This window comes from Aotus nancymaae, unplaced genomic scaffold, assembly GCF_030222135.1.
Source record: "Aotus nancymaae isolate 86718 unplaced genomic scaffold, 86718_ANA_hifiasm-v0.15.2.pri h1tg000027l, whole genome shotgun sequence".
In the NCBI taxonomy this organism is placed as follows: Eukaryota; Metazoa; Chordata; class Mammalia; order Primates; family Aotidae; genus Aotus; species Aotus nancymaae.
In genome coordinates, this window is record NW_026988440.1 from 2,143,152 (window position 1) to 2,157,527 (window position 14,376).

The 14,376-nt window shown below is 50.8% G+C and overlaps 2 protein-coding genes across 3 annotated transcripts; both read left to right on the forward strand.

Moving 5' to 3' along the window:
- Positions 1–347: 347 nt before the first annotated feature.
- IER3 (immediate early response 3) lies at positions 348–1,725 on the forward strand. Its single transcript, XM_012433904.2, has 2 exons — positions 348–639; positions 752–1,725. Exons 1-2 carry the CDS (start codon positions 430–432, stop codon positions 1,010–1,012), a joined length of 471 nt encoding a protein of 156 aa, XP_012289327.1. The 5' UTR covers positions 348–429; the 3' UTR covers positions 1,013–1,725.
- A 464-nt stretch (positions 1,726–2,189) lies between these two features.
- Positions 2,190–13,439, forward strand: FLOT1 (flotillin 1). Of its 2 annotated transcripts, XM_012433903.2 has the most exons (13): positions 2,190–2,351; positions 2,692–2,748; positions 3,023–3,098; positions 3,186–3,276; positions 3,558–3,701; positions 4,080–4,199; positions 4,287–4,382; positions 4,566–4,718; positions 10,153–10,334; positions 10,526–10,571; positions 10,690–10,827; positions 11,069–11,233; positions 13,134–13,439. In XM_012433903.2, the coding sequence occupies exons 2-13, from the start codon at positions 2,706–2,708 to the stop codon at positions 13,161–13,163; spliced, it is 1,284 nt and encodes a 427-aa protein (XP_012289326.1). In that variant the 5' UTR covers positions 2,190–2,351; positions 2,692–2,705; the 3' UTR covers positions 13,164–13,439. The 2 variants fall into 2 exon arrangements, with proteins under 2 accessions (XP_012289326.1, XP_064236691.1); XM_064380621.1 differs by lacking the exons at positions 2,190–2,351; positions 2,692–2,748; positions 3,186–3,276 and having other exon boundaries at positions 3,078–3,098.
- The last annotated feature ends 937 nt before the right edge of the window (positions 13,440–14,376 follow it).

The window sequence follows — 14,376 nt, forward strand, 5'->3', positions numbered from 1 at the left end:
ATATACCTACGAGTGCATGCATGCGCGTGTAACTGGGTCAGTATTGTAGCAGGATGGCCCGATCGCCAATAAAAAGCCCTCTTGCCTCTCCAGGGCTGGGGCCTGTGAGGGATCCTGTGTCTGAACCATCTCTTAGGCTGTCGTGGGCCCCTCTCCAGCTGCCACATGCCCCGACATGTGCCGACAGCCCGGGATCTCACCCACCCCCACTCACGACTCACACATTCACAACGTGCTGTTGGGAGCCTAGGATTGCGCACGCCAAGTCTCCACCCACTCTCTAATTGTCGGAATTTCCAGCCCTGCAAAAGCCAACCGCTCCCCAGCTGCGAAAGGAGGAGTTAGAAGGACCCGCCCAATTTCCAGGAGCACATAATTACATCTGCCGCCGCCGGCCCACACTTGGCTTTACACTCCGCTCAGCACACCATGTGTCACTCTCGCAGCTCCCACCCCACCATGACCGTCCTGCAGGTTCCTACCCCGGTCCCCTCCACCAACCCGGGACCCCGGCGGGGCTCCGGTCCTGAGATCTTTACCTTCGACCCTCTCCCGGAGCCCTCAACGGCCCCCGCAGCGCGCCCCACCGCCTCTCGCGGGCACCGAAAGCGCAGCCGCAGGGTTCTCTATCCTCGAGTGGTGAGTATCGCCGGAGTGGGCATTTGCAGGGCGCGCTGCCCTGGAGTCACTGGGGAACGACCGGACTCCAGAAGCCTGATCTGACCTGTCTCCTTTTTTTGTCTCCCTTTAGGTCCGGCGCCAGCTGCCAGTCGAGGAACCGAACCCAGCCAAAAGGCTTCTCTTTCTGCTGCTCACCATCGTCTTCTGCCAGATCCTGATGGCTGAAGAGGGTGTGCCGGCGCCTCTGCCTCCAGAGGACGCCCCCAGCGCCGCATCCCCGGCACCCACCGCTGCGCCCCAGGTCCTCGAGCCCTTTAATCTGACCTCGGAGCCCTCGGACTACGCTCTGGACCTCAGCACTTTCCTCCAGCAACATCCGGCCGCCTTCTAACCGACTCCGCGCTTCCAAAAAAGAATCCGAAAAACCACAAAGAAACACCAGGCGTACCTGGTGCGAGAGAGCGTATCCCAAACTGGGACTTACGAGGCAACTCGAACTGAGAACACTACAGCGGAGACGCCAGCAGGTGCTTGAGGCGGGACCGAGGCGCACAGAGACCGAGGCACAGCCACGCTGGGGCTAGGCCCGATGGGAAAGAGAGCGTCGTTAATTTATTTCTTATTGCTCCTAATTAATATTTATATGTATTTATGTACGTCCTCCTAGGTGATGGAGGGGTGCACGTAATATTTATTTTAACTTATGCAAGGGTGTGAGATGTTCCCCCTGCTGTAAACGCAAGTCTCTTGGTATTTATTGAGCTTTGTGGGACTGGTGGAGGCAGGACACCTGGAACTGCGGCAGAGTAGAAGAAATGGGGAGGACTCGGGTGGGGGAGGACGTCCCGGCTGGGGTCAAGTCTGGTGGTGGGTCGTAGGTTTAGGAGGTGACACTGCGTCCTCCAGCCTCTCAACTCCGTCTGTCTACTGTGTGAGACTTTGGCGGACCGTTGGGGAGGAGATCCGTGGCCTTCGATCTTCTCGAAGTTGCCCTTAGAGGGCGGTTGCGGGGTAGAGGGTTGGGGGTTGGTGGGCCGTCACGGGGCGACTGTCGAGATCGCCCAGTATGTTCTGTGAACAAATAAACTTGATTTACTGTCTGCAGTCTTAAGTGTGTCTTTGCAAGCGCCGACTCCCCACTCCTCCCCGCCTTCAGATGCCGAGGACAGGCGGGAGGCGCAATGGCCGCGTCCCTAGTCAGCGAGCCCCTTTAACTGGAGTCACAGAACCCAGCATCCGGTTGCCGGATGCAGTCGTTGATTGCCTAGTTTGCGGTTTTCCCAGGTAGTTGCCCCGCGGCGAATCCGAAATGTGGTAATCACCCTTACGCCCGGGTGCCCGGCCCGCCGAGGTCACGTCCCGTGCCTGGGGCGGAGCATGGAGCAGCCTGGGCGGTTTTCCTCTCTGGAAGGGCGGTGGTTGGGGCGGCAGGGCCGTGGCCCTCCCCGGGCTAACCAGGCCCCGGGCTGCGGACCCGAGCGGGGCCTGCCGGGAAAGGGGCGGGACGAGCGCGCGGGGCCGAGGCGTGGCGAGGTGGGGGGCGCTTAGTCCGTTGTGGGGGGCGGGGTCGCGTCTGCCGCAGCAACAGGGTGCGGCAGGGTGGGGAACGCAGGAGCAGGCCCAGCTCCCAGGAAGGCTGGTAGGCGAGCGGCCCCTGCTCGGCTCCCAGGTCCCTGCGCGTCCCCGCCCTTCCCCAGACCCCAGCCCGGCCGCCGCCCGCGTCCGGGAAGGTGAGTCGGGGAGGGGAGCCTGGGGCTGTGGAGAAGCAGGGAGGGAGGGGAAAGGGCTGCAGGCCTCTGGGCGTGGGGGACCTTTATCAAAGGGGAAACCGTCGGCTCCGAGGCGGTAGAGCGGCGAGGGGAAGGGAGGGACCGTAAACAGGCGGGGAACAGGTCGCTGGGGATCTTAAGGATTTCGTAGGGAAAAGCCTTAGCGGACCCATGGGTGCGGAAGGGACGGGCTGTGGCGGATGCAGACTGGGAGGACCTGATGGGGAAAGTAAAGGATGGGCCCCTGTGGACGCCACAGCACCCCTTCCCCATTCGCAAAGCCTTTCCCTCCCTCCTCCAGCTCCAGCCTAAACCATGTTTTTCACCTGTGGCCCAAATGAGGCCATGGTGGTCTCCGGTAAGTACTGTTCCCTTCCCAGCCAGTGATTCCAGAACCTCTGTGAGTCTGGCCTCTGCCCCTTCTCCCTCCCTACCAGCTTCCCAGCGCCAGACTTATGCCCCGTGATGGCCGCGAATTGCCCAGTTTGATCCCCACCATTTCAAGGCCCAGACTGCTTCCCCTCCAGCTCCCAGATTCTCTCCTGTGGGTTGCTGTCCCCTCACCCCCGCCAGATCCTCAGTCTTCCACATTCAAGCTCTGCCACAGTTGCTTACTGCCCCTCACCTTGCAGGGTTCTGCCGAAGCCCCCCTGTCATGGTGGCTGGAGGACGTGTCTTTGTCCTGCCCTGCATCCAGCAGATCCAGAGGTATGCAGGAAGGGAACCAGGGAAGGGGAACCTCTGTTTTCTCTTTTTCCTCCTTTTCTTACTGTCTGCCCCTTCTTTTTCCCTTAGGATCTCTCTCAACACACTGACCCTCAATGTCAAGAGTGAAAAGGTTTACACTCGCCATGGGGTCCCCATCTCAGTCACTGGCATTGCCCAGGTGAGGCTCTCAGAGCCTTTTCCCCAAAGTCCACTTCCCCATCACCCTCTTTCCCAGACATTAAGACATGTTCCGGCCACAACCTTTGCAATCCTTGCCTGCAGAGAAATTTCTCTGCTAGTCTCATCTTCTCCAGGCACCCCCAAGGCACTTGGCTCCTCCTCCTTTCTTTCCCTGAAATGGAAGAAGCATTTCTTAGCGGGCTCCCCCTTCTCTCTCTGCTTCTTCTCTGACTTCATGAGATCCCCACCACACCTTTCCTATCCCTACTCTGGCTGCAGGTAAAAATCCAGGGGCAGAACAAGGAGATGTTGGCAGCTGCCTGTCAGATGTTCCTGGGGAAGACGGAGGCTGAGATTGCCCACATTGCCCTGGAGACGTTAGAGGGCCACCAGAGAGCCATCATGGCCCACATGACTGTGGAGGTTGGCCTGGGGGCAGGGAATGATCTGGAAGGATACCAAAATGAGGGGGTCCCAAGGACCACACTAGCCTGTGAGAGATAGTGGATCCAAGAGCTTCCATCCCAGACGGGCAGGGTGGTTCATGTCTGTAATCCTAGAACTTTGGGAGGGCAGGGTGGGCAGATCACTTAAGGTCAGGAGTTCGAGACTAGCCTGGCCAACCTGATGAAACCCCGTCTCTACTAAAAGTACAAAAATTAGACATGGTGGTAGGCACCTGTAATCCCAGATACTTGGAAGGCTGAGGCAGAAGAATCATTTGAACCCAGGAGGTAGAGGTTGCAGTGAGAAAAAAAAAAAGAGCTTACATCCCCTCTCCCCACCATCCTGTTATTACAGGAGATCTATAAGGACAGACAGAAATTCTCAGAGCAGGTTTTCAAAGTAGCCTCCTCAGACCTGGTCAACATGGGCATCAGCGTGGTTAGCTACACTCTGAAGGACATTCACGATGACCAGGTAAAACTAGGTAATTGATCCTTCCCTGCTTCCTTACTCCCATCTCTTAAGCCCTCCGAAGGACTAATTTCTGCATCTCTCCCACAGGACTATTTGCACTCTTTGGGGAAGGCTCGAACAGCTCAAGTCCAAAAAGATGCACGTATTGGAGAAGCAGAGGCCAAGAGAGATGCTGGGATCCGGGTGAGAGAGATGGGGTTGCTTGGTGGGAAAGGGGATAGAAGTGGCACAACTGAGTAGGAGCAGGAGTGCTGGGTGAGCAGGGAAAATACATGAGGCAGACCGAGAACCCTGGTGGGAAGTGGCTCTCACCGTGGCCTTTCTCTCCCTGCCCTGACATTTCCTACCCGATCTCTGCTTCCACAGGAAGCTAAAGCCAAGCAGGAAAAGGTGTCTGCTCAGTACCTGAGTGAGATCGAGATGGCCAAGGCACAGAGAGATTACGAGCTGAAGAAGGCCGCCTATGACATCGAGGTCAACACCCGCCGAGCACAGGCTGACCTAGCCTATCAGCTTCAGGTCAGAGCCACCACACTGGGCAGATGGCCAGTCCGCTCTCTGCCCCTTCCCCATTCCTCTCACACTATCCATCTCAGGACACCACTATTTCTCATCCTCTAACTTTGATCTTATTCTGAGTCTCTGTCTCTGGCCCAACTTCCCCATATGAGGAGAGATTTAAACACTCAGATGTTACAGCTGCAAAGCTTTAAAGAAAAGGCCAGCCAGGTGTGGTGACTCATGCCTGTAATCCCAGCACTTTGGGAGGCCGAGGCAGTCTGATCACTTGACCTCAGGAGTTCAAGGCCAGCCTGGGCAACATGGTGAAACCCTGTCTCTACAAAAAATACAAACATTAGCCAGATGTGGCAGCTTGGGCCTGTAGTCCCAGCTACTTGAGGGGATGAGGCGGGAGAATCACTTGAGCCCAGGATGTGGAGGTTGCAGTGAGTGGAGATCGTACCACTGCCTGGGTGACAGTGAGATCCCATCTCAAAAAAAAAAAAAAATGAGAGAGAAAAGAAAACAAAAATAAAAAGAACCAAGAAGGGATATGATCAATAAGGCTGGTCATATGTTTGGAGCAGGCTGTGCCTGTGCAAGGGTATCTGATTAAGAAAGTGGATCCTACCTAAGATCTGGTTTATCCCCCAATACTCAAGCAGTGCATTCTGATACGGGTCTCATCTACACAGAGGAATTTCTAATTTACGCAAGGGTATGCTATCGGCTAGTAGCAGCCCTGGTTGATCAAAAAGGTATGAAGAAGGATAACATGGACTGCAAAGTGAGATATGGGCAGCCCTTGATATTGCCAGGAGATATAGTTGATCTTTATTCATATCTGAGAATTTGCTTATTTGCTAAAATGTATTGGTAACCTCAAAAAGTTACCAGTAAAGTTGCAGCACTTTCAGGATCATTGCAGACATGCACAGAGTGGTGAGATACCTGAGCCACCTGATGTGCAGTTCCCAGGTGAGGTTGAACAAGAAGATGCTCTGCCTTCTTGTTTCAGCTCTCATACCATAAGCCGTGTCATTTTCACAGTATACTTACTGTCATGTTTTTTACATCTTTGTGCTTTTTCTTGGTGATTTTGCTCTTTGAAATGGACCCCAAGCATCAGTGCTGGAGTGCTGTCTGGTGTCCTTTAGTGCAAGTCGGCTATGATATGCCTTATGGGAGAAATACATGTGTTACATAAGCTTCATTTATGCATGAATTATAGTGCTGTTAGCCATGAGTTTGAGTTCAGTGCTAATGAATCAACAATATGTGTTATATAAAGTGTCTTTAATCAGAAACACATATAAAGCAAGGCTCTATGTTGATCAGTTGTTGAAAATGTTGTGGTAAGAGGCTCACAGGAACCTAGACCTGTATTTCCTCTAGGAACAAATTAGGTATTAACTAATTCAGCATTATGGCTACTTTATAGAGCAGAACTACCAAGAACAGTGAAAATCAACTGTATTTGAGACTTTTACCCAAAGGATAGCAATATTATGCATTTTGTTTTTGCCAAGAGTTGGCATAGGCTGAAAGCATAATGGAGGTATAAAACATCTTTTGTTATTATGTTAAGTTCCTGGGTGACTTGACAGGTTGAGCATGGCATAGAGCTTTGAAACTCAAACTGTCTTCTACCTAGCAGCAGCTGCAGCATCACTGTGAAGGTTTGTTAGAAATACAAAAGCACAGTGGCTCAGGCCTGTAATCCCAGAACTTCGGGAGGCTGAGGTGGGCGGATCACCTGAGGTCAGGAGTTCGAGACCAGCCTGGCCAACATGGTGAAATCCTGTCTCTACTAAAAATACACAAAGTAGCCGGGCATGGTGGCGTGCACCTGTAATCCCAGCTACTCAGGACACTGAGGCAGGAGAATCACTTGAACCCGTGGAGGTTGCAGTGAGCCAAAATTGCACCACTGCACTTCAGCCTGGGTAACAGAGTAAGACTTTGTCTCCAAAAAAAGAAAAAAAAAAAGCAAAATTTCAGGTCCTGACCCTGACCAACTGAATCAGAATGTGCATTTTTAAAAAATCTCAAGGTGAATTCCTAGGTGATTTGTATGCACGTTGGAGTTTGAATTTGAAAAGGATTACCATAATGGAAACTGCTAGCTTGCAGTAAAGCTATGGATAAGGTTCTTAACTTTCTAAACACGACCTTCCTTGTCTTTAGATCAAGGGATTGGGCTGGTTGGGCTCTGTTCAACTTTTACCAGTTTCTTGTTATGCACCAGACAATGTGCTAGGTGTTCAGGAAAGAAGGATTTATACAACAAATATCTGTTACGTGTCTCCTGTATGCCAGACATCATTCTGGAGGTGAGGCTATAAATATGAATGAGACAGAAAAGATTCCTGTTCTTACGTAGCTTACATTATGACACAGGAAACAGTAAGCAAGTAAATGAACTTTCCAGGCTATAATTCTTGTTTAAGTGCTATGAAGGAAATAAACAGGGTGATATGAAAAACTGTGGGAGGGGAGTTAGCATATTAGGTCAGGAGATGGTGAGAGAAAGTTTGTATGAGGAAGTGATGTTTGACATCAGACCTGAAGATAGGAAGGAATAATGCAGAGTTCCAGGCCAAGAACATTCTAGCCTGTGCTCTTTATTTTTATTTTCGTTTTATGTGTTTTTGTTTTTGTTTTTGTTTTCCTGAGAAGGAATCTTGCTCTGTCATCCAGGCTGGAGTGCAGTGGCACGATCTTGACTCACTGCAACCTCTGCCTCCCGGGTTCAAGCAGTTCTCCTGCCTCCGCCTCCCACATAGCTAGAATTACAGGCGACCGCCACCACAAATGGCTAATTTTTGTATTTTTAGTAGATATGAGGTTTCACCATGTTGGCCAGGCTGGTTTCAAACTGCTGACCTCAGGTGATCCACCCACCGTGGGCTGCCAAAGTACTGGGATTACAGGCATGAGCCACTGTGCCAGGCTGCCTGTGCTTTTTAAATAGTCATATGTGGCTGGGTGCGGTGGCTCATGCCTGTAATCCCAGCACTTCAAGAGGCCAAGACAGGTCAATCACTTGAGGCCAGGAGTTTGAGACTACTCTGGCCAACATGGTAAAACCGTCTCTACCAAAACTACAAAAAATATTACCCGGCTGTGGTGTGAGCCTGTAATCCCGGCTACTCAGAAGAGGCTGAGGCACAGGACTCGCTTGAACCCAGAAAGCAGGAGTTGCAGTGAACCAAGATCGTACCACTGCACTCCAGCCTGGGCAACAGAGCAAGACTCCTTCTAAAATAGAGGCCAGGCGCGGTGGCTCATGCCACCCAGCATTTTGGGAGGCTGAGGCGGGCAGGTCACAAGGTCAGGAGTTTGAGACCAGCCTGGCCAACATAGTGAAACCCTGTCTCTACTAAAAATACAAAAATTAGCCAGGCATGGTGACACACACCTGTAGTCCCAGCTACTTGGGAGGCTGAGGCAGGAGAATCACTTGAACCAGGGAGGCGGAGGTTGCAGTGAGCGAGATTCCGCCACTGCACTCCAGCCTGGATGACAGAATGAGATTCCATCTCAAAAAAGAAAAAAGAAAAGAAAATAGTCTTATATGGCTAATGGCTAGGCAGGGGGACCAGTAAGTGCAAAGGCTGTAAAGTGGAGACAGAAAGAAGGTTTCTGATCTGCGTGGCTGGTGTGCTGTGAGTGAGGAGGAGAGGCTGGCTGGTAGGGCCAGATCACAAAAGGTTTGTGTGGTCATGATGGAGACATAGAAGAGAATTGAAAGCACAATGGAAAGCTATAGGAGTGCCATGGTCTTATTTATATTTGTATAGGGATCAGTCTGGTTGCTTTGTAGAGAACAGGCTGCCAGAAGAGAGGAAGCAAGAGATGAGTTGGGCTCTTTTTCAGAGATGATGGATTAAACAAATGTAATTAACGTTACTCTCTCTTAAAACCTCACTAAAGCCAAAGTGATTTTTTTTTAAGATAAAGATAGAGACTGGTCCAAAGGTGAGTTATCTCAATTGATTGTTCAGTCAGTTACAGATTGAACTCCTTATTCTGCTCTTTACCCACTTCTCACTATTGGGCTTAACTAGTCTTTCTTTCTTCCTGTCTTTCCTTCTCTTCTCCTCTTCTCTCCTCTTCTCCTCTTGGAGACCAAGTCTCACTCTATCCTCCAGGCTAGAGTGCAGCAGTGCAATCTCAGCTCAGTACAGCTTCAACTGCCCATGCTCAAGCGATTCTGCCACCTTAGCCTCCCGAGTAGCTGGGACTACAAGCATGTGCCACCACACCTGGCTAATTTTTGTATGTTTTGTAGAGATGGGATTTCGCCACGTTGCCCAGACTGGTCTCGAACCCCTGGGCTCAAAGGATCCTTCCCGCCTTAGCCTCCCAAAATGCTAGGATTACAGGCATGAGCCACTGCACCCAGCTGACTAGGCTTTAAAAAGAAAAAAGATGGAGAAAATAGGAACAGAAACCAGAGCATCATTTTGGAAGGTGGAAGTCAGTGGTAACTGACTAAGCAGGTATGAGACAGCTGAGCTTGAAACCTGCAAAGGGGGAAACTATGAAATGATCTGAGGCTCAGGAGCTGGCAGCATCCAGTGCTTCTGCCGCTGTGGTAGGCTGGTTAAATAAGAGGAAAAAGTGAAAAGCGCCTTCTCAGAGCCCCTCACAAGGATACACAAGAAGCTGGTCTCAGTGGTTGCTGCTGGGAAAAGGGCCCAGGTGGTTTGGAGAATGAGTTAGGAAGCAGCCTTACTTCTCGTGGTTTACTTTTTTCTGTTGAATCTGCACCATATGCAAAAGACAAAAAAGATTACCTCTTTCCACCCTGGCAAAAAATAAGTCAGTAAGCTGTTGCAGTAGCCTAGGCTAGCACTAAGGTTATGGCAGCAGCAATGGGGGGATTTGGGTGAGACTGGAGGTAGCAGAAGGCCATTATGTGCTCAGTGCCCTCAAGGTATTTATACTCTAGAAGGGGACAGAGGTGGGAAAAATAGATTAAAGGGAACTCCTCAGAGGAACACTGGACTCCACTGGGCTGGCCAAGCAGGCAGGGAACCCACCTTCATGTACCTGCTCCTTTTTTTTTTTTTTTGAGATGGAGTCTTGCTATGTTGCCCAGGCTGGAGTGCAGTGGCACAAGCTCAGCTCACTGCAAGCTTTGCCTCCCAGGTTCCAGCAGTTTTTCTACCTCAGCCTCCTGGGTAGCTGGGACTACAAGTGTGCACCACCACACCTGGCTAATTTTTTGTATTTTAGTAGAGACAGGGTTTTACCATGTTAGCCAGGCTGGTCTAGAACTCCTGAGCTCAGGCAATCCACCCTCCTTGGTCTCCCAAAGTGCTAGGATTACAGGCGTGAGCCACCACACCTGGCCACTTGCTCCTATTTTTAATATCCCACCATGGAGCTCCGGTTCCTGGGCACTTGCTCTTCACCTCTGACTCTGAGCACCCCTTCTACCCAGGTGGCCAAGACTAAGCAGCAGATTGAGGAGCAGCGGGTACAGGTGCAGGTGGTGGAGCGGGCCCAGCAGGTGGCAGTGCAGGAGCAGGAGATCGCCAGGCGGGAGAAGGAGCTGGAGGCCCGGGTGCGGAAGCCAGCCGAAGCCGAGCGCTACAAGCTGGAGCGCCTAGCTGAGGCAGAGAAGTAAATGTCCCCTCCCTGACCCCTCCTAGCTCCCTTGCCACCTAGGCACTCCAAGATGGAGGACTGAGGCCTTCACCACCTGGACTCCTATGGATCTCAGGTTGCAGGAGCCTCTGCCTCTGCATCGCTGGGCCTTTCTCCTGGGAGTAAGGGACCCTGGGCTCCACCCTCCACTTCCCTTCTGTGCACAGGTCCCAGCTAATTATGCAGGCGGAGGCAGAAGCCGAATCTGTTCGGGTGAGTTAAGAGGCAGCTCCTGCTGGCTTGCAGAGAGGGTGGGGGTTGCTGCTTAAGCTGGGATTTCTTGTTCTTAATGATTTCTGTCAGTCTCACAACAAGGATCCTTAACCCTCAGATGCGTGGGGAAGCTGAGGCCTTTGCCATAGGGGCCCGAGCCCGAGCTGAGGCTGAGCAGATGGCCAAGAAGGCAGAAGCATTCCAGCTGTACCAAGAGGCTGCTCAACTAGACATGCTGCTAGAGAAGCTGCCCCAGGTCTGGAGGTTATGTGGGCACCAAGAAAGGAGGAAATAGAACCAGGGACTAAGGAGTGGGGTGAAATGAGGGACTTAGGGAGAACCAGGCTTGGAGGACCATAAATTAGAGGGGGGCATTATTAGTGACCAAAGTGAGGAAGGATGATCGTTGGAACAAGGACCTTAAAACCCAGGGTAAGTTGTTTTATGAGGAGTGTGGTCAGATTATGGGTACTGAGTGGGTGTCTCTCTCTTGCCAGGTGGCAGAGGAGATCAGTGGTCCCTTGACTTCGGCCAATAAGATCACACTGGTGTCCAGTGGCAGTGGAACCATGGGGGCAGCCAAAGTGACTGGGGAAGTACTGGACATTCTAAGCCACCTGCCAGAGAGTGTGGAAAGACTCACGGGTGTCAGCATCTCCCAGGTGAGGTCTCAGATCGGGGCTGAGAAGCAGAATTGTTGGGTTCCTGTGTTGTGTGATGCAACGGGCCTAGCATTTAACCAGCATCCAGGCCTGGGACTCATTGACATTTATTAATCAGTTTCTGTGTGCCAGACACAGTGCTATGCTTCTACATAAATGAGTTGTTTTAAATCAAACTACCCTTAGGGTATACAGAATTTTACAAAGCCAAGAAACTGAACTTCCAGCATGTCCCTACTCATTCTGCTGGTGCAACTGGGCTTGAAACCCAGGCCGGCTAGCTCTGCAACCTGCGCTTGTGGTCACCCCACTAGTAGGGAACTAGTTGCAGCCTGTTGACAATTAATTCCAGGGCAGATCACTGCTTTTCTTGGTGCCCCAGTTAATTCACCTGTAGATCGTGGTAGAGGTCAGCAAACAGGCTCTGGAACCACTCTTGTGTATCCTAGCTACAGTGCCTGCTAGCTGTGATCTTGAACAAATAATCAACCTCTCTATACCTGTTTCCTCACCTTAAAATTGGGTTAATAATTAGAAACTATCCTGTTGAATTGTTAAGGGGCTCGAGCAAATATTTGCAGTGTTTAGAATAGTGCCTGGCATGTAGTAAGCATTATGTGTATATTAAAGAAATGGAGGCCGGGCATGGTGGCTCACACCTGTAATCCCAGCACTTTGGGAGGCCAAGGCAGGTGGATCACAAGGTCAGGAGATCGAGACCATCCTGGCTAACACGGCGAAACGCCATCTCTACTAAAAATACAAAAAATTAGCTGGGCATGGTGGCACATGCCTGTAGTCCCAGCTACTCGGGAGGCTGAGGCAGGAGAATCGCTTGAACCCAGAAGGTGGAGGTTGCAGCGAGCCGAGATCGCACCACTGCACTCCAGCCTGGTGACAGAGTGAGACTCCATCTCAAAAAAAAAAAAAAAGAAAAGAAAGAAATGGGACTGGGTACAGTGGCTCACACCTGTAATCTCCGCACTTTGAGAGGACAAGGCAGGCAGATCACCTGAGGTCAGGAGTTCAAGACTGGCCTGGCCAACATGGTGAAACCCCATCTTTACTAAAAATTAAAAAATAAAAAAAAATTAGCCAGGCTTGGTGGTGCATGCCTGTAATCCCAGCTACTCTGGAGGCTGAGGCAGAAGAATCTCTGGAACCCAGGAGGTGGAGGTTGCAGTGAGCCAAGATTGCACCACTGCATTCCAGCCTGGGGGACAGAGCAAGACTCTATCTTAAAAAAAAGAAAAAAAGGAAGAGAGAGAAAGAAATGCACATAATTAGGCCGGCACAGTGGCTCAAACCTGTAATCTCAGCACTTTGGGAGGCCCAGGTAGGTGGATCAGTTGAGGTCGGGAGTTTGAGATCAGCCTGGCCAACATGATGAAACCCCATCTCTACCAAAAATACAAAAATTAGCTGAGCATGGTGGCTCATACCTGTAATCCCAGCTACTTGAGAGGCTGAGGTAGGAGAATCAATTGAACTCAGGAAGCAGAGGTTGCAGTGAGCCAGGAGTGCACCACTGCACTCCAGCGGTGACAGCATGAGACTCCATCTCACGGTGGGGGCGGAAAAAAAAGCATATATAAATAAAAGCACTGGATCATACCAGTGATCTTCAAGCTGGGTTCCTTGGAGCCTCCTGGAGGCCTGCAGTGGAATATTCAGAGCTAAGGAGAGTTTTTACAAACAAGGTTCTGCCCCCTCCCTTCTCTTCAGTGATTTATTATATGTGGATCCTGATGTCTTTGCTTGGGGAAACAGGATGAGGTAGGGCACCAGAAAGAAGACTCCTGGACGTGTGTGTTTTCTCTATAGCCCATTCATCTAAGTGGGGGCCCGGGAGAGCAGGGTACCTGGTTCTCAAGTGTCATCTACTGTTGTCTTTTGCCAGGTGAATCACAAGCCTTTGCGAACAGCCTGAGCCGTCAGCCCTCACAGATGCCCAGCCTTGTAGCTGAAGTTGCCTGAATGATCTCCCTGTTGCATGTAATCCACTGGCCTCCCTGAGCATGTCCATTGACAGTGGGGTCCTACCCTCATCTCTCCTTGCCAAATAGTTTGTGCCTTGCCTTGAATGGGGTTGCTCCCCTTGCCAACCTCACACTGCTGTGATTGCCAACTCCAGAGGTCCCATGTCAGCCTTCTGATGATCCCACTCTGCTCCACCTCAACTTCCTAATTAAATCAGACTGTTTGAGCCTGTTTAGAATACTTTCCTGACCAAGACTGAGGGAAGGGCTGGAGGTTTTCAACTTTACTCGCCAAATAAATTGCTGTTATTAAGTACTGATACTTGGGAGGCTGAGGTGGGAGGATCACTTGAGCTCAGGAGTCTGAGGCTATAGTGAGCCATGATCACACCACTGCACTCCAGCCTGAGTGACAAAGCAAGATCCTGGCTCTATTAAAAAGAAAATAGGCCAGGCATGTTGGCTCATGCCTGTAATCCCAACACTTTGGGAGGCCAAGGCAGGTGGATCACGAGGTCAAGAGATCGAGACCATCTTGGCCAACATAGTGAAACCCTGTCTCTACTAAAATACAAAAATTAGCTGGGTGTGGTGGCACGTGCCTGTAGTCCCAGCTACTTGGGATGCTGAGGCAGGAGAATCGCTTGAAGCCAGGAGGCGGAAGTTGCAGTAAGCTGAGATCGCGCCACTGTACTCCAGCCTGGTGCCTGGCAAAAGAGCGAGACTCTGTCTCAAAAAAATAAATAAATGAATGCTAGAATGTATCTTGCTCCCTTGCATACAATAGGCTTTCTAGAATGAGAGAAAAGCAAGTTACTTGTATACTCTCAAGAGTTTTAATATCCGCCCCCTACAACAGTCTATTATCATTAGAAAATCATGCTAAAATAGAAGGAATGTTGAGAATAGTATTAGTTCCTTGAATTCCTGAAAATATGGCAAAGGGAAATATTAAGTTAGTGTTTTCAAGATACCTTTGAGACTTACTTTGTGAACATACAAGCATGAGGTACTAGATGGAACAGATTATTTTAGAATGAGACCATAAGGTAGCATTCCCCACTAGTTACTTTTTTTTAAGACAAGGTCTTGGGCCGGGCTCAGTAGCTCATGCTTGTCATCCCAGCACTTTGGGAGGCCAAGGCAGGTGGATTACTTGAGGTC

Coding starts and splice junctions, on each gene's coding strand:
- FLOT1 (XM_012433903.2), top strand. CDS start 2,706: ATGTTTTTCACCTGTGGCCCAAATGAGGCCATGGTGGTCTCCG. Junction 3,277..3,557: donor CAGTCACTGGCATTGCCCAG/GTGAGGCTCTCA, acceptor CTCTGGCTGCAG/GTAAAAATCCAGGGGCAGAA. Junction 10,828..11,068: donor TGCTAGAGAAGCTGCCCCAG/GTCTGGAGGTTA, acceptor CTCTCTTGCCAG/GTGGCAGAGGAGATCAGTGG.
- IER3 (XM_012433904.2), top strand. CDS start 430: ATGTGTCACTCTCGCAGCTCCCACCCCACCATGACCGTCCTGCAGGTT. Junction 640..751: donor GGGTTCTCTATCCTCGAGTG/GTGAGTATCGCC, acceptor GTCTCCCTTTAG/GTCCGGCGCCAGCTGCCAGT.